The sequence below is a fragment of the Sturnus vulgaris genome, chromosome 15 (genome assembly GCF_052056855.1).
Source record: "Sturnus vulgaris isolate bStuVul1 chromosome 15, bStuVul1.hap1, whole genome shotgun sequence".
Classification (NCBI taxonomy): Eukaryota; Metazoa; Chordata; class Aves; order Passeriformes; family Sturnidae; genus Sturnus; species Sturnus vulgaris.
In genome coordinates this window covers 11,444,750-11,467,433 of record NC_142257.1, presented here as the reverse complement: position 1 = coordinate 11,467,433, position 22,684 = coordinate 11,444,750, and the positions used below count along the sequence as shown (strand labels likewise).

Genomic DNA, 22,684 nt, shown 5'->3' with positions numbered 1-22,684 from the left:
AGTGTGGCTGCATGAAAGCTGTAGGGTTCTTGACGCTTGTAAGTTATTCAAATAACATCGTTTTGAGGCATTTGGCTCCTTTCCTCCCCACACATGAGCCACTGTGGCCACCAGCACCATGTGTTGGTGTGTGGAGCCTCCTGGGCCATGTTCCTGCCAGGAAAACTGACTGGAAAAACTCTACAGAGAAGAAACCATGCTCTATCATTGCAGTAAATCAGATAGTTAACGTTTTTCAGGAAGGTTTTTTCACCTTAATTGCTTAGCCAGTGAAAACTGTTTTGCTGGCGTAAGAACACAGCTTCTCTGGCTGAGCTACAGAATTTGGGGGGGGGGGGGGGTTGTTTTCGAAAAGGAGCAGCCATATGGGTTGAAATTGCACAATAGTTAGATGAAAGAACACAGCACCCAGCTATTTTACAGGTTTGCTAACAATGGTCTTCCTTCTCCTCCTTAGTCACAAGTCTTAAGGGTTTGGAATCTTCTTGGAGTACAGGGGCCATACAGTGTCACTGCTTTCTTATAGTGAATAAAATAAATTGGTTTTGAGATGTTATATACTTGAAATATGTGCTCTAAATAAGAGCTTTGCCAGGGTAGGAGAGAGAATTCAGCCACTGTTTCTCTCCCCAAGGAACCAAGACTGAAGGGATGATCTCTGCTGATTTTGTAAGGCTGTTTCTTTAACCCTTGATCCACATAGATTAGAGCTGCTGTGAATTCAATATCTTCAGTGTGTATCTGGAAAAAAAAAACATATTGAACATTTTGCTTTCAGGTTTTTACCTGCTTTGCTGACTGCAGTGCTGACTAACCACCTGGCCTGGGTCCCCACTGTCATGCCGAACGGCCAGCCACCCATAAGAATCTTCCTGGAGAAGCATTCTTCCCAGAGTGTGGACATGCTGGCCAAAACTCATCCCTACAACCCACTGTGGGCTCAGCTTGGTATGTGGCAAATACCTCTAAACCCTCAGCAGCTTTACATAAATGGGAGTGCATGAGGTGGTTTACTCTCCTCCCAGGTTATTTATTTTTTAATATAAAATGAGACAAAAGTGTGTTTCAAGCTTAGAGGTGGTCACTGTATTTTTTTATACTCTTAAGTTTTTAAGACATTATCTATTATAAAATGTAGTCAAAAAGTAAAGCACTCTTTAGTCATCTATGTTGGGTCCCGTAAGGTCACCTGCTCTGGTGGAGGATTCCAGGCCTCCTCTGGTTCTTCTCCTGCTATAAGGAAAATCTGCTTTTAATTTTTGGGATTCCACTATCATTAAGCCTCATTCTGGAATGAGAAAATCAAGAAAATTAATCTTTTGATCAGAAGTGCACCGACTTTTAATACAACAGAGGGTTGCAGAACAGGAAGTCATAGCTTGGCAACCCCCAGGGAATGTCTCAGAGCCCAGTCAGTGGTGTAGCTGGTCATACTATCTGATAATTGCCCAGTAGCGAAGAGCAGGTGAGGTCCTGCTCTGCACACACACTCTCATGGAGGAAGGGAAGGGAAGGGAAGGGAAGGGAAGGGAAGGGAAGGGAAGGGAAGGGAAGGGAAGGGAAGGGAAGGGAAGGGAAGGGAAGGGAAGGGAAGGGAAGGGAAGGGAAGGGAAGGGAAGGGAAGGGAAGGGAAGGGAAGGGAAGGTTTGGGAAGGGAAGGGAAGGGAAGGGAAGGGAAGGTTTTGTGAGGTTGTCCTATTATTGTAGAGGTAGGAATGGCCAGGGTGTTGGCAAGAAAACTTGATTTCAGGCCTCATGTGACTTGAGGGACCCACTGTGGTTAGGGTGGCCTTCAAGAGGACTCCTTGTCCTCTCACCTCTGCAGTCATGCAGTGCCCTAATACCTCCAGAACACACGGGCACAGGCACGGGCACTTCCCCAGGTGACTCAAGTACAGCCAGAACACCCCATCCAACCCATAACAGAACTCAAGGAGGGGAAGAGAAGGAGCTTGGCTTCAGCCATGCACCTTCCATGGTCACTTTTTATTCTCGTTCCTGGCATAGGTTTGTTTCTTTTATAGTTTTCTCTTGTGGGTAAAAGTCCAGCCCAATTTCCAGACTCTTGAGGGTAATTCAGCACAGGTGCCTCCTCTCTGCCATGGCTGTATAAGGATTCCAGGAGATGAGCCTCCAAAGCTGGAGTGAGGTGGTGTGAATACTCCCTGATGTGTGAGATCAGATGTCCCCCTGACCAGTGGCTCACCTTACAGATGGTATCAACAGCATCTTTGGTATTCTCTTGTTGAAAACAAAATACAGCACTATTGTTGTTCCTCTGCTGTCTTAGTATTTCTCTCTTATAGATCTGGTCTTTGAAAACTGGCCCAACAGCTGGCTGTTAGAAGAATAAATTATTGCAAAGATGCCAAATAATTGTTTAATTTCCTGTCCTAGGAGACCTGTATGGGGCCATCGGATCACCTGTGAGATTAGCAAAAACAGTCGTGGTTGGCAAAAGACATGACCTGGTCCAGAGGTTGCTTTATTTCCTCACTTACTTCATCAGATGCTCTGAACTTCAAGAGACACACCTTCTGGAAAATGGGGAAGATGAGGCCATTGTCATGCCTGGCACTGTTATCACTACCACGCTGGAGAAAGGAGAAGTGGAAGAGTCTGAGTATGTGCTTGTCACAATGCATAAGAACAGGGGCAACTTGCTACCCACTGAGTCGGAAGAGATGAGAGCGCCCAACTGCAGCTGTAAATATTGCAAATGTCCCATTTCTCTTACACAGAACATAGAAGGTGTTGCACAGCAAGAGAGAGAAGACATGCAAAGTACTCCTAAGGTAGAGCTGGAATCTTCTTCAGATGAGAACAGAACCATCGTTCCTGAGGATAGCCAGGAAGATGCTGTGGATGTGACGCAACCAAGGCCCTGCCTGGATACCAAACTAGAGACTGTGGTATGCACAGGGTCCGCTTTGCCTGAGAAACGCATGGGAACAGAATCTTGTTTGGAGCCAACAGCAAGTACGTGGAGGAATGAGGATGCGCTGGAGCCAGGCATCCAGGTGGGAGGTGGGGCAAGGACACCTGGGATTGCTGTGGAGAAAAAGCCTCCTGATAAGCTCTTCATGGACATATTTCCACGCAGCGCTGCCGAGGCTCAGACAAAGGTGACATTCCTCATTGGAGATTCCATGTCACCTGATTCAGACATTGAATTGAGAAGTCAGGCAGTAGTGGAACAAATTGCCAGGCATCACAGCCCACCAGCAGCAGAGGCAAGAGTGTCTGCTGATCAGAACTGTGAAGCTAAACAAACTATTGAGGACCAAAATAAAGACTGTGGGACAGCTGAATCCTTTCCTCAAGTTTCTAGTGAACATCAGAGCTGGAACCCAAACTTATGCAGTGCTGAGAGCATGAGTCTATTTGATGAATATTTCACTGATGACAGTTCAGTTGAAACCCGGACTATTGATGATATTCCAGGACAAGCAGCTACGAACCTTCTTGCTCACAACAGTAGTTTAGAATTTTCTAAAAAACTCTGTACAAAGACTTGCAAACCACCTAGTGAATTTTGTAAATTTATGGACTCTGTTCGACAAGAGACCTACAAAAACTGCTTTAATGAGCAGGACCAAAGAGAGAAAATCTCAATTTGTGTCCCCCATGGGGACAGAGAAAATGTAGAGAAAAAGGTTGCCCCAGGAATTGATTGGGACATTCCAAGAAATGAGAGTTCAGACAGTGCCCTGGGTGACAGCGAAAGTGAGGATACAGGCCATGATCTAAGTAGACTGGGCAGTAACTATTATGGAGGAGAGCAAGAAGACTGGGCAGAGGAATATGAGATTCCCTTCCCTGGGTAAGTACTGTTCAGCACTAACAGCATAAAAAGGATGGAGCCTCTTCTCATGTCACGTATTTAGAGGACTGTAGCCTAACTTGGCATCAGGGGTTGGAAAAGTGTCTCTTGAGCTTGCTGGTTGTTGAGAAATATTGAGAGATCAATGGTCTGGAAAAAAATACTAATGGTGTATTGTGGTCTTAGTTTGTATTCTCTGCTTTCATGATAAGCTGACTGCAAAAGCTGACTGTAAACCTTTTAAAAAATGCTTGACTTCAAGTTAGAAGAGATATGAAAAAAGTAGAAATGCAACCTCTGTAAGCTGAATTTGCTGTTTACTGTTGTACATCTCTTTGATACGCCTTTCTTGCAGGTCAAAATTAGTTGAAGTCAACTCTGTCCAGCCCAGTATTGCCAACTTTGGAAGATCCTTACTAGGAGGCTACTGTTCATCTTATGTGCCTGACTTTGTTTTGCAAGGAATAGGAAGTGATGAAAAGCTGAGGCACTGTTTGGTGTCAGATTTGTCTCATGCTGTGCAGGTAATTAAGCTATATTTGGTAAATGTATTTCTCACAGTAGGGAAAGATAAATGTTTGTGAAGGTACAAACCTGCTGGAAGTGGAAATATTTCCTGTCACTGCTCCTGTCAGATTTCTCCCAGGTCACCAGTTTTTTCTCCTCTCTCAATTAATCTGAAAAACGTGGATATTTCACTGCACATCTGGAGCACAAAAGGTCAGACTCCCACTGAAGCCAGCTGGGAGGCTTGTGCTTGGGAAGATGGATCTCAGTGCTAAGCCGTATCATTGTCTCCTGTAGGCTTAGCAGCTGATGGTTGTTTCCCCACAGGATGGAATGATGTTAAACAAACCCATATGCTGTGCCTCTCTTCCTGGACACAGAGTCCTTCTGCAGTGGTGCAGAAGCTCCCATTGCTCCTTCCTGTCCCTGTATATCTGACCAATGTGCTGCTGCTTGTGCAGCAGAATGTTCTCCATCACGAATGAGCAGTTTTTTGGAGACATTGCTCCTTCTTTAGTGTAGTAGTCCATGTGTCCAACAGTGTTTCATTGGAAAAGGAGAAATCAATGTAAAGATAATAGTCTGAAGGGAACTCATGCTTCAGACATGTTGGAGATCAGTTCTTTTCCACAACAGTTTTTCCCTAGATGAACTGGGGCATGATAGGAAGTTTGGTATTTCCTCCTCCTTTTACCAGGAAAGAAGTAGAAAGCAGGCTGTCACTGAAAGTGTAACATCTGCTCTCGTCTAGTTTATTCCCCAGAGAATAAGGAAGAATGGACTGGTGAGCAGCCACTTTCCTGAGACCTTCCAAAAATTCCCCCTTTTCCCTGCTTCTCATTTAAACAATGTGCATTAGACCTGCAGCCCTTCTCTGCATGCCCCCTGTCCCCCTACCTTGTGCCCAGCCCGACAGGGTAGTTTTGCTCCCTGAGTGGTTGTTCCAGGGGCTTGTTTAAAGCTATTTGGGAAGTGTAATTGAACTTCAGGTGAGAGAGTCAGCAGTGTGAGGCACCTGCTGCTGTGGCACAGATGTGTCTGAAATACAGCCTGAGAGAGATACTTATGCTAATCTTCAGGTAAAACAGTAACTGGATCCCAGTGCCTGTGTGAAGCCCTTGTTGACTCTTTGGAAGAAGATAATTGCTAACAGTTCAACCCAGAAAATTTATTAGAGAAGGACAGTGGGTTCCCAAATACTCCCTTTTTTGAACCCTTTTTCATGGCTTTGGAGAGGTGGAATACCAGCAGGGTAGAATGGCAAGATACAGGTTTGGTTCCTAACTCCCTGCGTTGGCCTCCCTTGAAGGAAAACCAGTGACAGCCTGGAATAATCTGACCTTGTTAACACAGCCACACTAAAGAGCAAGTTGGATTTTTGGTGCTTTCAGTTTTAGGAGTTCAAAAAATCCTTCAGCTATGTCAGAACTCTTTATATCAAATACCAAAAGATGTAGCTGTCAGTCAGTGACATGCTTTAAAGCCTGTAGGAGAAGCTAAAATAGCCACTATCCTTCTAAGACTGTGCCTTGCTCACAAAACACCTCTGGTTTTAATGGATGGAATACAATGTGGGCAGATGTATTATTTTAGGTGAAACAGTGTCTGGAATGCTATGCTGCTATCCAGTGATGCTGTCCTACCATCCAGGATGGTGAAGTTTTGTGAAAAGACCGCTGTCATTTGTCATTCTTAGGGTTCTGCTCTTCATTTTTTGTTCCTAGCACCCTGTTCTGGACGAGCCCATTGCAGAAGCTGTCTGCATTATTGCAGACATGGACAAATGGACCGTGCAAGTGGCCAGTAGCCAGAGGCGAATGATTGAGAATAAACTAGGAAAAGAAGTGTTAGTCTCCAGTCTCATCTCCAACCTGCTTCATTCCACTCTTCAGCTTTACAAGCATAATTTATCTCCAAATTTTGTAAGTCTAAATGAAAGTCATGAGGGCGATGGTTTTGAAGCACCCTTTAACCTCAAAGGTTAAAGATATCTAAGGCTCTACCTAGTGTTTGTACTCCTAGCCAGTGCAACTTCTGGTGTAGCTGTTATGATGCCTATTGAAATGCCACTCTAATCAAAACAGCTGCCTCATTAATTTTGATTTAATATGTAATCAAAGGCTTCTGCTCAAAAATGAAAGCCTGCCAGTGAATATCTCACCTAGACACAGCCACAGAACAGTCAACAGGGGTATGGGATCTGCTTTCTGGTTTGGTTCTGTCTTCTCCCTGACACAACTCCCTTTCCTTTTTTAGTGTGTGATGCACCTGGAAGATCGGCTGCAGGAACTCTACTTCAAAAGCAAGATGCTGTCCGAGTATCTCAAGGGCCAGATGAGAGTCCACGTCAAGGAGCTAGGCATGGTGCTGGGGTATGGTCACGAACTTTTCCCAGCAGTGCTACCCTGGGTGTCCGAGTGCCACACGCTCTGCCTGGGCTTGTTCCTAAGCACAGTGAAATGGATTTCTAAATGGGACCAGAACTCCTAAGTTACCCATGGCTTCAGGCTTCTCCTTAGACATTGCTCAATCACGAGGATCCCTCAGCCTTTCTATCTTCCCTGTGGGCAGAAAGATGGGCTCAGCACTCTGGAACATATCAAACTCCCTTCTTAGTTGGTCAGTCATCCCTGAACAACATGGAGCACCTGATTCCTCCAGGCTGACTTTCCCTACATGGCAGGAAACACTCTTTCTGTCATGTAAGGCACATAATACCTCTCTGTGGGTATAGGACATGTACAGAGGAGCTATTTAAGGAGTGTTCATAGGAAGGGTCTGAGTATGTTTTCCTGCAGAGGAGTAGAGTATGAGCAGGAAGGCACATAGAGCATGTATGATGCTGGACATGGCAGCTTTAGGTCCTCTGCTCCTGTGCAGTGTCCCCCAACTATTATTCCCTTTATTCTGAGGTAAGGCAGGAATTTTCCTTCGCCCATCTGCTTCCTCACCAATTTGTTGGCCCTGTTAAAAACCCACCAGACAGGTGGGAGTTCAGGCAGTGCTAACACTGTGGGAGCAGGCACATCTGGAGGGGTGAGAGGAACAATCTGACAGCTGAAGTGTGTAGCCCATGGCCCAAGTACAGGTGCTAGGGCTCGAGCAGGCAGTGTGGCTTCTGACACATGTTCAGCCCAGCGACATTTCACATTGGATTAAACCTGACTCTTCTACTTCCTTTTAGGATTGAATCCAGCGACCTCCCCTTGCTGGCAGCTGTAGCGAGCACTCACTCTCCATACGTTGCCCAGATCCTACTTTAAAATGCCAGAGGCCACAGACTTTGACTTTTTGCTTCTCTGGAAACAAAGTGGAAGACAACTTGTACTGGCTTCTTTCTCTTTGCAGCAAGTAAAACAAACTGCTTGTTGAGCTGCAGCACCTCCAAATATGACTGCATGGTGTGCAAACAGTTGGAGACTTCTCCTCTCCCACTTGGCCACTTATAAAAAATGATAAAGAAAGGAAAAAGGAAAACTGAGTAAGCCCAAGATTTCCGCCACAGAAAAGTGGAGATTTTAGCAAAGCTGAAGAGATGCATTTTTTAGCAATTTCTGCCACAATGGCTGGCTGTGACTTAACACTGGGAAATGGAGGAAGAACTGCTCTGAGAAATACGTGATACCATCACCCCTTACAAAACTGAAAAAGAGAGCAGCTGCCTTCAGCCAGGCTTCAGCTGATGAGGATCACGTTAATAACAGTCAGCTACAGAATTTATTTATGATCTTTCTCCTGGGAAGAGGAAAAGTGGGAGACAGAGGGCGATGGAAAACAGAGGCCAACAGATAAACTAGCAATGGAGTTTCTTGGCTGGATGCTGTAACCAGTATTAAATGTTTATAATGTTTAAATGTTGCTTTATACTAAATGATGCTTTTCTTCCTCAACATAATCAAAATGTTAAAAATAATCTAAAGAGAGCAGTGGCTGAAATCTCCCCGTGGGTTCCCCAGAATATGACAATTACCTCTGATTTTTTATGATCTATAAAATCTTGGACCATCATATTCTTTTTACAGCAGTCAGTCAGCTATTGAAAGAATTAACTAGAAAAAATTATACCAAAGCATTGGGGACAAAAGGAGTAGACTTATTACCCTTAATTGCTCAGGTAACTAATTGATACATTTTTTAAAACTGTTCTACCAAAAAAATGAACATTGATTACACCACAGTGTAGTAATATTCAAATTATTTTTTGAAAAATACACCCTTGCTGCAGATGACTCTAATCCCTTTTCTACTCACTTGTATAATTACCAGCAGGAAATGTTGTTTATTTTATTCTTACCATTTCTCTATTACTCAGCCATCACTGGTTTTGTCGTTGTATATACAATAGCTGTATGAGTAGCTGATGGACCCAACCTGGTGTAAGTAATGTAAATAGACAGTGGGAGATGGATTATGTTTTTGAAGGCTCTACTACCTCAGTTTAACTGGAGACTTCATTCTAGGCTTTGTTTTGCATATTTGTCCTAGCAGCCAATTAATGTTGCTGATTTTTAGCTTCTGTTTTCATCTGTTTGGTTTAGTATATTGAAATTCATGGATTATCCACACAAGTAGGAGACACATATTCACTTGGTTGCTAAACTCTATAAAATTTCTATAAATACATCATTCTGTAATCATCTTTTCAATCGTACAGCATGCCTGCTATTGTTGTTTGCAGAGTTACTTTAAGTACAAATCTATTTTAACCATTTGATAAACTTGAAAACAATAGGAGAGATCCCTGCCCCACCTCTGTATTCTGACAGAACTCTCCTCCCTTCCTTCTCTGGGGCCAGGATTCACCTAGAGTAGTTTTTCAGTACGACTTAAAATCTGTCACCTGAAACTTTGTTCGAGGGAGATCTATGTGTCAAACCCACCCCTCCCTTCCATGTAGGACTGATTCTACGTCAGGAAGTGACCTCAGCATTAATACAGGCAGTATCATTGGAAACTCCTTTGTATATAAAATCTAATGCTGACTGCTGCAGGGGAAAACCTCATGTTTTGATATATGTGATATATATCCTATATATATTATATATAGATATCAGATATATCAATATGTGATCTAGGGATTTGTTTCTCCCATATTTCAAATATCCTTTCCTTGCCACACAATTATATGACATCTGGCTTTTGGAATGAGCACAAAACAGGGGCCCAGTTGTGTAAACACATTTCTAATGAAATATAGGCTTGCACTCAGAACATGAACGTTTAACTCTTTGCTAGGATATATGGTATAGGCAGTAGTTAGGATACCATGTTATGCATAGGCTGGCAGTGGTCACCTGGCGGTGTCTGTGCAGCTGGGGCTGGCAGAGGAGGGTTTCTGCCTGTGCCTGGGAAGGTTCCATAGGTGAGTTCATCCACAGCACGTCCTCAGAAAGCTGGGCAGCTGCACCCTCACCCTGCCATCCCCCAGGACTGTGCTTATAATGATCCTTAGAGGAGAATATTGATCCTCATTTGATCCATTATTGCACGAATTGTTGGGGTCACTTTGAAATGGGTTAGACGCTCCAGAAAGGCCCTTGCATGGCTTTCAATTAGTATTAACATGAGACTAGAAGGAGATCGCTCTTGGGTGGCACCTTCTCTGCTTCCCTCTGCCTAACACCACTTGGTAATGGCGTTAATGATGTGTTCAGTGAGTCCGAGATGGAGCAGCCACAGATGGAGCTTCCTCGTCATCCTCCCACAGAACAGTGCCAGTCCCTCCTGGCATGGCAGCACCCTCTCCGCCTCTCAGCAGTATTGTAGGCAGAACACAGCCAAAACCCTTCCGTGATGGGAAGTTTTCCTGTGAGTTAACTTTTTGGGTACATAAACAATGTGGTACGTATGTCTGTTTGTTAAATAATACAAAAAAATATTTTTACAGGATATAGCATTGACTTTTTAAAATATATCACAATTCTTTTATGTGAATAGAAAACTAATGTTCGATTTCTTCTTTCCACTATTCCCAATCTCCATTTTTAACATGTCTTCTTTTCTGGCTGAAACCTAAGTGTACTAGGCACACAAATTAGCACATTTGATTTTGTTGCAATTGGCAAACACTGGGCTGCTAAGAACAAACAACTGTTTAAAAGAACAGATTTTACACCTTGCATATGTTTCCCTATTAGTTCTTAGAGATGTTTTATGACAATGTTTTGCTTTCTCTAAATTATTTAGGTGGTGGTACTTGTAAAATGCTGAGTAAAATGTACATACTTGTTATCTCTTCTGTTTTTGTATATATTTCCCAAGATGTGCACTTGTATTATAATAACCATTCCCAATTTTAGGGGAAATTTGTGCAATAAATACAGTATGTCAGTTTAGTTCTGGTACCTTTTGTGTCCCTTTTTTGACGTGTGCTCTGAGTCCATGGGTGAGTGAACCATCTCACATTTGACACCTGTCTCCTCTCAGTTGCCAGTTTTGGGGCATTGATTCTGGCACTTGGAAGTGCTGCAGCCATTTATTTTGGGGTCTCGTAAGTAATTAATTGTTTCAGATAGGAATTTGTGATTGAACTTGCTGTCCCTTCAGTTGTGAATGTTATTGGACCCCCAGAAAGCAATAGTGAGATGAGAGGGAGGTCCTGATTGTCTGTACTGATCCTTGACTTTGTGTGAGGTGAACAAACACAAGCAGTAAGCCATTGTCTTCCACTGGTTCATACATTCATTCCTAAAGTGATTTGTGAAGAAGTTTGTCACGCAGGTATTTGCAATTGTGTTTGTCATTGTATTTGTGCCCATCTGCCTGAGTACAATCTCTTTTCTCTCTCTGGGCCACTGTACAGGAATGAAGGTTATTGAGGAGTCTTCATAACGTTTTATTAAATTTAAGTTCAAATTGTGATAACAGTGCTGCCAAGAAAAGGGAAGTAATAATAATACAACAGGAAACGCAATTAGGAAGATGTAGCAGAGTGTACAAATGAGGCTTTAGAGCATCTGGGTTAAGTAAGGTCCTGTGTTCCCAAAGGGTGGAGAAAAGACAAGCAGAAGATGGAAACCTTTGCCCAAAGCAGCTGCATCTTCTACTTTGATAAATGCTACGTGGTTTCCTGCCCTGCTGCCTATCTGCCCCTGGTGCCCTTGCCACATGCGAGGTGCAAGATAGCTGAGGGACAAGCTGAGGTTAGTGTCCCTGAGTCCTGTCTTGCAGTGACCGGCCGCTGGCAGAGAACACTGTGCATCCCACATGCAGCACAGCCAGACAGCACAGGAGCCTTCTAGGATTTCCACTTGCACCTGCCAAGTCCTGTCTTGTAAAAGGATGCCCATGATGGGAGTGTTTGGAAGAATGGAATTTGTCCTCGCAAAAGAATGAAAGCCACAACAACCGACTCTTGGGTGCTTAAACTGGCCCTGTAACGCCACCGTGAGTTTTCCCTCTGCACAGGGATGAATTGCTCTGACTGCCTTCTCTCTTGGCATCCCAAGTAACACTCTATCAATGGCTCAGTGCTTCCTGTGGGTGACTCAACAGAGCAATTAACACAGGATACCTTGCCTTTGTAATACTGATAACACAGGAGGTTATTGCTGGCCTGGTGTACTTGTTCCATGATGGATTTACAAGGCAGAGCCTGCAGTCCCGCAGCAGCACTGAAGGTGTCGAGCAGGCAACTCCAGCAGAATCTGCAGCAGAAGATGCTTGGCTTTCGCTGGGAGCTCTGCTACAGAACACTGGAGATATGCACTGTGCACTGTCACACCTCCTGCTGGGCTTCTTGGGCTGAGTGCACCTGATAGTAGACAGTCATGAGGTGTCCTCCTGATGGGGATGGCAATAGTGGCTGGAGTCATATGTCTGCGTGGGTGTTTGGCAGCAATGATGTGAACAGTAAATTCAGCAGTATAATCACTGCAGCATCTAGAAAATGGTGATGTTAATGCCCAGAATTTATTTCTTTTTAAACTTTCCAGCTAGACTGGCACATAGTACTTGCTAGCCAATATTTTTAATGTATTGTTACTCCTTTTCTGTAATTCCCTTAATTTTCCTGAAACAAAAGTGAAAGCTAATTCACTTAGCTGAGGCAAAGACAGAAAGGAAGCCACAGCCACCTAAGTACCATGGCATCCCTCATTTCCTACATTATTCCCAGGGGTCTGCAGAAGAGGATATGATTATTTTCTGTGGCTTAGAGCAGAGTAAGCATAGGACAACTTCTGGATCCAGGGGTGGGAAGCAGCTCAGTGTGTTGGTTGCCCAAAAGCACAGAGCTCCTAACAGCTCTGCTGAGCTGCTGTTGCTTTCTTCTCTCTTAAACATTTCTTGTTAAAAAATAGTGGCCTTGTAGTTGGAGGTAAAAGTAAGCAGAGAGCCTAGAGATACCCATGTCTTCTGAGTCTCTGCTGCAAGGAACATCTGTTTATGTGCTGCAGCATGCACATTCTGTTCCAGCCATCCCTCATTTATTTTGTCGTACAGGAGCAGTTATGGGCTTTTCACACCACCCCTACAGCCTTCTTGTCTTCCCTCTACAATAAGATCATCTTTGCTGTTGCTACAGGCAGATCTAAACACACTAGCCCTTCAGGTTTTGACAAGTGTTCCTAGTGCTGGCTGGAGATCCTTCTTTAGTGGAAGCAGTGCTTTTCTGTTTTGACTGCCGAAGAACCACAAGTTCAAATCCTATGGGATCTGTCCAGGCTTTTGGAGCAAAACCTGATTCCCCAGCAGCAGTGGCTTTGCTTTGAGAGTCCTCTGGCAGAGGAGCTGGAAGGTAAATTAAGTGTGCCCAATATGCCTGGTAGCTCTCCCAAAGGGGTGGTTAATTTTCCCATTGCTGTGGTCAATAGGAAGGAAGAGACATTGCAGGACAAGGCAGCTCAGCACCGAGGAACAGGAGTGAGAGCACCTGCCCCAGCTGGCATGGAAAGTGCCAACATTGAGTATCCCACGGGGCTGTGGGTCCCCACAGGAACCTGGTGGAAGAGCTGGTGTGAGGGGTCGTGTTGAAGAGGTGCTGTGACTCTCCTTCCACCAAGGGACCACTGCTGGGAGCATTTTCTGCCTCAGCAAAACCTGCTGGTCTGCAAGGCTGGACAGTTGTGTGGCCTCTGGATATAAGCAGCTTCATATGAGCCATCATCTACATGTCACCCACTTGGGTCTTGCTCAGGCTCTCTGCTCTCTGGCAGCTTGTCTTCTGCTGGAAGCACAGTAGCAGGAAGCAGCATGTTACTCCCATGTACTTGTTTATTTTAATTACCAAAAATATTTGTACAGCAGCAGAATTTGATTTCCAAACCTCTGTGTGTTCCAGCTGTTTGTTCCCAGCTAGAGCTTAAGACATCTGCTCTGAGGGTGGGGATCACTGTCTGAGCTTCTGCCTTCAGCTGTGCTCCTGAGAACCAGCTGCAGCAGGGCCCAGAGAGCTCTTAATGCCCGTCACTGGTAGTTATGGTACAAGAAGGTGCAGGAGTAAAGGCAGGTGACAGCAAGTAGCTGGTCATGTGGTTTGGGATCTGAGTGATAAGGAAAAGCTACCTAAAGTACATCAGGAGTGGTTTGTGGTGAGGCACCTGGCAGCAAGAACATCCTGCATGACCTGAGGACATCGTGGTGACATGTGCCCTTCCCCATCAGTGCATGTCAGCTAAACGCCAGCACCTGGGTGCTGCCTCTGCCCGGTCCCTGTTACTCAAAACCTCTGTGGATTGAGCAATGTGCGCGGTAGCCTGTAGCTGTGTGGGCAGGGCAGTTTGTGAACCCGAATCCGGCCCATCGTCACCCGGGCAGTGCCGCGATGTGCTGCGGGCTGAACAACTGACCCAGGTGGTTTGCAGGGCAACCTGGCCACGGGGTTGCTTCCTGCTGGGATTGACTCGGCCCTAGACACTCGCTTTGTTTCAAGGCCAGGCTTCCCCAGAGCTTTATCTCGGAGCCCTGCAGTACATACAGCCAGGCAGCTGTCTGGGTGCTCAGACACCAGCGAGAGAGAGGGACTGGAACTTCGGGGCAGAGCTGTGCTGCCAGGCGGCACGGATGAGCCATCCCGGCCCAGGCAGCAGTCCTTATTGTAACATCTCAAAGGAAGTATTTGGGCCGCAGGCTCGTCCCGGATTTCCAAAGCAGCTAAGGAGATAAGCAGATGCCTTTTTCTTATGACTCAGCTGCTCTCCCTATGCCCCAGCTTTGGCCAGGCCCGTGACTGTAAGAGGAGCACCCAGTTGGAGTGCTGGTGTGGACTTCTGGTATGATTCACCTCTCATTCCACCTTCGTGCTTTCAGTTTGCTGCTGTTTTCCTTAAGGATCTGCAACCCAGCACCTTTAGTAGCAGTTTTTCTGTAGATAAAGCTTCTCAGAAATTAAATTATAGACTAAGAAAAATCTTAAGGAAGAACGAGACAGGGGTGGCAGGATGGAAATGTCCTGCTCTGGCTTATCTTTTTTGCCTTACAAAATCAGAACCTTGTGTGAACGGGAGGGAGCCACTTCCTGTGATGCATGTCACAGGGGAGCATGGGGCCTGGAGAGCTTTGCGGTGCCAGTGGTCAGGGCCATCCCTGGGCCACTGCCTTTTAGCCCATAAAGACATTGTTTAGTTGCTGGTATTTTTTGGTTTGAAGATTTCATCTATCCTGTGCTTTCTAAAATGCTGAGGGAGAGGAACTCTCTCTGACCACCGTGCCTTTGCCTGCTCCCGTTGTTCAGTTTCTAGCACTAACCAGTGTCTGTTGAATCTGGAACTTGCTTTTCCTTCTTTGTTAACTCCTTAGGATGAGCTTGGATTCCACTGGTTGGACAGACCCTGTTTTCTTCTTATGGAAAAGCACTAAAGGGGAATAGGGTGTTGTGCAGATCATGTGCAGCTCTGCTGTGCTGGAGCAATTGCAACCAATGCTGCTCTCATCATTATTTCCTGCATGAGCAGGATGGGCTGAAGTTGCAGCTCTGGGACACATGAATGTGTCACTAGTGGCAGTGCTGGGGCCAGGTGAGACAGCTGAAGGTGGAGGTTGTCCTAGGTTCTTAATGGAAAACAAACGTTTTCCTTAAGTTGCATTGAAAATGAAGGTAGTGTTTTTTATGGAAGTGCACGTAGCTCAGCTGAGGAAGAAGGGTGAGAACATTTTCTTGAGAAATGAGCTTCTTACTTCCCAAAGGCTCATTAATTTAGTTTTCTTGGCTAATCAAATGATTTTCTAGAATATTTTCACTAATGTCAACAAAGGAAAAGTGGTTTATAAACAGCCTGGAGCCAGCAGAGAGCGTACTGGTAAGGGAGCCTGAAGGCAAAGCCCAAGTCTGTGCAGGGGTGACCCCAGCAAGTCTCTTGGCCAGCTCCCAGTGCTGACACAGAGCCACTGGAAGGACGTCTCCTGAGCAAACACCCTCCTTTAGGGCCTTTGGGGTGGCAATGGCAAGAAGTTACTGTGCTACAAAGGTGTCTATAAATAGTGACTTTAGGTCAGAGGGTACCAGTGGGTTTATGTGACTGATTTTTCTGGCAGGCATGCTTTCACTTTGGAGAACTTTAATATGTTGGAAAGATTATGTTCAGCATTTTTTCTATAGCTATTTCTACAATTACTTCAAAATTACAACCATGAGCAATTATAGTTTTCAATAGCTTATTGAGTGCACTGAATCCTAAGAAATTAACTACCACATTTTCAAGGAGTACATTTATTAATAGCAGCTGTAACTAGAAATCTTGTCTAATTTTGATCACTAACAGTGGGTTTAAAAGACATGAAAAAATAAGGGCTTCTGTTTCATGTACAGTTTACCTAAAGGTCTTGATCTCTGTCATTTCACATGGCATTTTTCTGAGGCTGGTTAGGTTGTAAAAGCCATCAGCCTGAAGGAGAATTTATTTTTCAAAATACAACTTAACTCTTCAAACTATTTCTTAAATTATAAGTTAGTGAAAATCAGGCCTTTCTCATGGAAACAGAGTTTTTTAAGAACTGTAGGCTTGAACTGATTTAGTATTACAACCAAGGACTCTGTCTTGGGCTGGTAAGAACGCCCATTGCTCCTGGCAACTGCAGCTCTTCACAGCTGTGAATTCAGACACACATTTTTCAGGAGAAAATAATACTTAATCTAAATACAACTTTTCAGATATTTTGAGGTTGACTTCTCTTCCTTGTCTGTTTTTCCCAGGTTGGCTGGCTGGGAAGCTGCTGACCTTGCTGGATTGCAAGCTCCTACAGCAGCTCATCCTTCCAATGAAGAAATCATGGGCCCTCTTGGAGCCCATGCAGGGTTTGTCCAGTGCAAGTCATTAGTCTCAGAAATATGGGGTGAATTCCCACTTTTTCAGGACGTGAACAACAGAAGCAGGTTTGTCCTGTCCTCTGCTTTTATAACTTACAGACAAAGCATGAAAGCTCATTAGATGTGGTTTGGCTATTTCCCATTAAGGCTGTCAATTAAAGAGGCAGCTGAGCAGTATTGCTGGAACATGTGGTGGTCTCATTATTTCAGCGAGGGAAACACTGCAACAGAACCCTCACCCCCACCCCGCCCCGCCCCTTGCCCATGGTGTTCAAACTAAATGGTTTTAAACGAAAAGAGAGTCAATTTAGGTTAGATACAAGGAAGAAGTTTTCTGCAGTGAGGGGGGTGAGGCTCTGGCACAGGATAGCCAGAAAAGCTGTGTCTACCCCATCCCTGGAATTGTTCAAGGTGAGGCTGGATGGGGCTTTGGTCAAGTGAAAGATGTTCCTGCCCATGGCAGAGGGTTGGAAGAAGATGACCTCTAACAGTTCCTTGTAACCCAAATCATTCTGTTATTCTATTTTTGTATAAGTTATTGACAGCTTCATCTGCTGGACCACCATCACTGCACTTCCAGGTTTGGGGTGTCTCTGACACCTGTCTCCACTCACAATTTTGCCAGACCCCACGACATGGCTTTACTGGTAATTCCTACCCTGGGCCCAAGGTGCTGCAGAGCTCTGCTCTCTCAGTTTCTTACTGCAATACTCTTCTTGCCAATTTTAATTACAGATTCTTTACCATGTATGCCCACATGCTTCTTTAGACCACAACTGGAAAAAACTCTGGGGTGGTTCCTGCTCAGGGTCTCCTTAACTGCAAACCCACAAACTGTTTCCATTTCTCTTGGTATCTTCTTCAAAAGCACAGCACTTTTGTAATACCCTCCTAGCACGAGACCCAATGATAGTTCACAAAGTAGCAACTACTACTGCAATAGTTTATATAAAAGAAAACACTTCTACTGCAAAGGCAATTTTGCCTTGGATAAAGATGGCAATGAAATCCAACTGTTCCAATGCAATGGACTGCCATGGAAAATGTCTGCCACTCTGGAAAAAAAAGTAAATCACGAAAGCAGTTTGAAAAAAGGTAATGAGATATCTGCTGGTACCATCCATGGCTTTTAGCGTGCTGGTATGGCACTGAGAGTATCCCTGACACAGGGAGGGGAGGTAAGGGCACTTGGAGAGCAGCTCCACTCAGCTTTCTAGAAAAGTAAAGGTTGCTGGTCCACTTGTGCAGTCACTTCATATGCATCTATTGAAAATGATATTTCCTTAACAAGATTGTTTTTGGTGTCAGGGTTTTTTGAAGTCAGCGTGCTTGCTATGTGCCAAGCAGGTCACTGCAGGAATTTCATTGTGTATGGAGGCCCTTGACCCTACCAGGGAAACTTCTAGGTTAATGTCCTGGAAGAATCTGCTACAGGCTTGGAGAATGCCTCACTACTTTGAATGAGACAAAAAGGCTTCCCCCATGGTGGTCTGCATCACCATGTTAATCTACTTCAGTTCCTTATAGGTCACTGCCCGTTGCCCTACCCTTGTACCACCCCTATGCCCACAGACCATTGGCCCCTGACACCATACTTGACCTGGGACACTGCATTGTTTTCTGTCTTTTGTCACTGGACTCCTTCAGCGTGACTTTGCAATAAACTTTGCTGGAATTCCATACAGGAGACCCTTCCCGTCTTTCTTTGCTGACCTATCTGTAGTGTGTGTGAGTGTGGATTCAGTGACTGTATGTGCCTGCCCGAGCAGCTTCTGCAGAAGATGCTTTCAGAGAGGTAGCAGCAATCACCATCCATTTCCATGCTACTACAATTGTGTTTCCCTTTTTAATGGAAATTGCAAATACATTTCCAGACACAGCTCTGGAAATATCCCAACAGCAGCCTCCATCACCTCTTCAGTGTTTTGGACTGGGGAATGCTTTCACCCACATGGAGTGAAATGCCTAAGAATCTTAAGAAATTGCAGCTGCCTTAATGTCATCACTGCTATCCTACCTAATAAATATTTTCCTTAAAAAACCCAGTCCTCTCTCTCTGAGGAAGAAGACTACTTCCATGGGGGCAAGCAATCATAGGTAAATTGTATTTGTGTATTTGGGTGACATCTGTTTTATTGGGCGGAGCACTCAGCTGTGCATTCAACAACTTGCATCACCCTCTGATTCATACAATCATCTGACCTTCATCTAACTGCTGCTCTGCTTTTATTTCCTTTTCTCCTTACCAGTTACAGTAAAGGAAGTTCTTCCTGTGCTCCATACACAATGCTTCCTTTTATTCAAGGTTTGGTTGTACTTTTAGCATTTAAAAAAAGAACCAGTACAACCATCTACTGGAAAAGCACAGGATGAAATATCACGTCCCTCTCCCTTCAGGCAAGCTACATGCACTCCAGGAGTTGCTGTACTTTGGACACAGCCTCACCTCCCAGCTGGGAGATGCTGCAGCCCCTCAGAGTGGGATGATGGGGTTTGCAGTAAGAGTTCCTCCTTGTTTGGTGTATGGAAAAGTGAGCAGGTCTTCCAGGAGGAGTCTAACTCTGCTGGCTCTGGTGCTGTACCTTCAGCTCCTGCTCTGCCCCGGTGAGGCCATTCCTCTGAGTACACACTTGTGTCCCTCCCTTGCACCTGAGGAAGGACAGCCATCTCTCTGGATGTCTCAACTTTCAGAAGCATGAAGGTAAAATAGAGTCTGGTGGTCTCTGAGCAGGAGCATCTCAGCTGTCTGAAGCAGGGGAGCTTCTGCTCTCTGTGGCTGAAAGAGGCCACCACAGGCTTTGGGATACTGTTAGGAATCAATAACCCTTGACACAGAACTACTGTATATTACCAAGGGCAGGCTCTCTAGAACGAAGGGAGGAAAACCACACTGAGTGGAAGAGTCATCTGCAGATCTTTCTAAAGTTAAAAATAGTTAGGATTTTGTCTGTAGAAGACAATTTGTCCTGTTATGCTGCTGTCATCATGTGAGCAGGCTGTATGCTTCTGCATTTAAAGACTAAAACTGACATGCTGAAAACAGGAACTTTCTGGAAATTCCTCATGCCTGAGATTTAATGGTTTCAGTGAGTTTCCTGATATCATCTCATCCATATGGTTGTGTTTGGATGGGGGAACTAAATATGTCATTAGTGTGACAGCTACAGCTGGTCTGTAAGCTGCACAGACAAAATCTGCCATAACAGAACCAACTCAATCAGCCTAGAATTAAACAAGTCCGTGGGTAAGACAACGATAGGTTGGATTTGATCTCAAGCCAGGGACCCCAGCCAATCCCATTCAATCTTGAATGCAGACATCTAGTTGGCCAGTGAGCTGGGCGGTGTTGAGACCTCGACCAATCAGGTGTTCAAGTGTGGGAATTTTGAACCCCCTATAAAAGGGGGTGTTCATCAATAACTATGGGCTGTTTCTGCATGACCTTTAGTGTGTTCAGTCGTGTGCTCGTCTCCAAAACTGTGACCAAACATAACAGCTCTGTAGGGTCATTAAAAATCAGATAAGAGATCATAAGGAATCATAAAGGATGCTTGACATCCTGCGAAGACAAATGATAAAAGCAACTGGCCCTGACAGTGAGTGCTTCAAGGCGAGGGAACACAGTTTAAGAGCATGGAGGAGCTGAGCTCTTGCTAACTCATGTCAGCAGGAGTTGTTTATCCCCTCTTTATCAAAAAAATCAGACTGACAGCATTGACATGTGACTAAAACCAGAGGATGATACAGGGAATTTTAGCCTTCAAAACTTTGCAATGACTTCACTAAGCATTCCTGGCTTCCAGGCCTAGACCGGGTCTACTAAACTCTGCAACATTTATTCATAATCAAATTGTAGTTTATACACATGCACAAAACCACAAACACAGAGACCTGTATCTTCCTACAAATGTACCAAATGTCTGCAAACAATGGAAAGCTGATCTGATGCTGACTGAATCACTGTGGTCTAAGGTACAATAGCAAAGCCTGTGGTTGCAAAAAACCTGGATGCCAGCAGCAAGGGAACGCTAAGAAGTGCAAGTCTTCCCCAGTCTTGGTCTTGATTCAAATGCTGTAATATTTCTCATAGAATTTCACAAATAAGTAGCATGTATTTGATTGCATAAAGCAGTGAAATTGCCTGTCAGGCATTTATTCACAGTTTCTTAATCTAGGTGAATGCCAGTTAAGAAAAAGTCTAGACTGTTGGCCTGTTCTTTGGCAGAAGTTTTTCATTATTTTTCTGCATGCTCGGAGCATAACACCATTAACTTAAAAAGGGGGAAAGACTGAAATCCCATTTACTCTAATTTTTATCATATTTAAACTGGCTGCTCTCTGTAGGCATGCCCTGTTCTTTTACCAGCTCAACATTGTTGGCCAAAGTGTTGTCCAGTAACAAATGCCACAGATACACAGAATGGTCACACTGAGTTATGCAAGTGTTTGGCTTTTTGCCTCTGAAAACAGCTACTCAGTAGAAAAATACAAATCCAATTGCATGTTCTCTCTGGGTTATAACAGGTCACAGACACAAAATCCTCACTGTTTGTGAAATCTGCTTGCAGCTTATAGTTGTACAACTTTTAACATCCCCTAAAAATTAATGGTAATAAGATATGTTAAATTCGCAACTGATAACAAATTACTGGTGGAGAATTTTCCATTATGAGACTGCTCTTTCTTTTTGTTACTTAAGTCTTCATCTTTATCTGTGCCCAGCCCATTCTTTTACCCACCTTCCACTTTCTAATGGTTTTTGGCATGTTGTTTCTGATGACAAATGAAGAAAATCCTTCAGTTGAAGCTGTAACCTGATTATGGCAACAAAGAACATGCAAATGGACAAGTCAGCAGACTCTAGATTGCCTAATGTCAGGGCAGGTTTTCCCCTGCCACTGCCATCTTTAATTTTTTCAGGCGTGGACATCTGTATGCTGTTTCTGGATACCTCCAATGTCTAGTGTCTTGGTTTAATTTGAATTTCCCGGCCAATGCACCAAATAATGTCATAGTTTTGATTTGCCAATTTAAATATACTCATTTTTCTGTTGTGAGACAGACCCAGGAGCAAAAGAGGAAGGCAGGCCTAAAACTTAAAAGGGTATAAAAAACTTTATTAACTACACAAAGAAAGAGAAAGCAAATTCAGGATAAGATCTTCAGACCACTCTCTCCTCCCCTCTCCCAACCTTCATAACAACAAAACAAACATACAAAAACTACTTCAGTCAGTTCCCAACTTAAATAGTCCTTTTCAGTTCACTTTGGAGAGATAAGTTTCCTCTTGTCAGGCCATAGGAATTTCTCCACAAGGAGGGGAAAAAACCAGTTCTCTCGTGGCTTCACTTTCACAATTGGCATCCACCCGGGAAAAACTTTGCAAATTGTGAAGCTCCTCCCATCTTCACAGGTTTCCCAAAGCTGTGCTTATGGGCCATGTTAAACTCATGGGGTATTTACTTTTAAGAATGAACTGTTCCAAACCAAAAATTCTCTTCATCTCTCTTTTTCTCTGTTCATGCTTCATCTCCAAAAATAGAGATCCCCTTTTCTCCTCGGGGTGAAGGATTCTCAACAGAGATGCTTTTGATTAACAGTCTATCAAATGGAACACTCCAACCCCCCCATGTCTTTCTCCATGGTTTATAGGAATATTCAGTGCAATATCAGTTCATCTCTACAACTTTACAAAAGGATTTTCAGCCAACCTTCACAGCATCTTCTCATTCTCTTTCCATCTAAAGAAACTTAACTCTTGCTTCACTGACTTTGTATTTTTTCTGTTTTTCCCTTTCATTCAAAGGAAGATTCGAGGTCTGCATGTCTTATCCGAGCACTAAGGAGTTAAAGTTTCACACAGAAGCTGCAGCGGCTGAGCCAGGCCCAGGCCACGCTGGGTAAGGGGCGGCTGAGACCTCAATCCGCCTTTCTGGGGCTTAACTGCAGCACTCACTGCCCATGGCCACCCCTGCTTCCCAGACAGGGGCCCAGCTGCCTCCCCGCCAGGCCGCATGGGCGGCTGGGCAGGCTCGGCTCCTCCAAAGCTGCTCCGAGCCAGCAGCAGGAGCTGGGCCCCTCAGAACGGCGAGCCCGCGGAAGAGGAAACA

General features: G+C 44.5%; 1 protein-coding gene across 4 annotated transcripts in view; it reads left to right on the top strand.

Annotated features, from left to right (window-relative positions):
• FNIP1 (folliculin interacting protein 1) overlaps nt 1–10,665 on the top strand; it is a 66,357-nt gene extending 55,692 nt beyond the window's left edge. For all 4 annotated transcript variants that reach the window (XM_014891565.2, XM_014891563.2, XM_088173745.1 and 1 more), the window contains 6 exons: nt 779–948; nt 2,398–3,823; nt 4,179–4,347; nt 6,055–6,252; nt 6,587–6,702; nt 7,515–10,665. In XM_014891565.2, the coding sequence (XP_014747051.1) occupies nt 779–948; nt 2,398–3,823; nt 4,179–4,347; nt 6,055–6,252; nt 6,587–6,702; nt 7,515–7,593 (2,158 nt within the window). In that variant the 3' untranslated portion in view covers nt 7,594–10,665. The remainder of the gene's footprint in view (nt 1–778; nt 949–2,397; nt 3,824–4,178; nt 4,348–6,054; nt 6,253–6,586; nt 6,703–7,514) is intronic.
• The last annotated feature ends 12,019 nt before the right edge of the window (nt 10,666–22,684 follow it).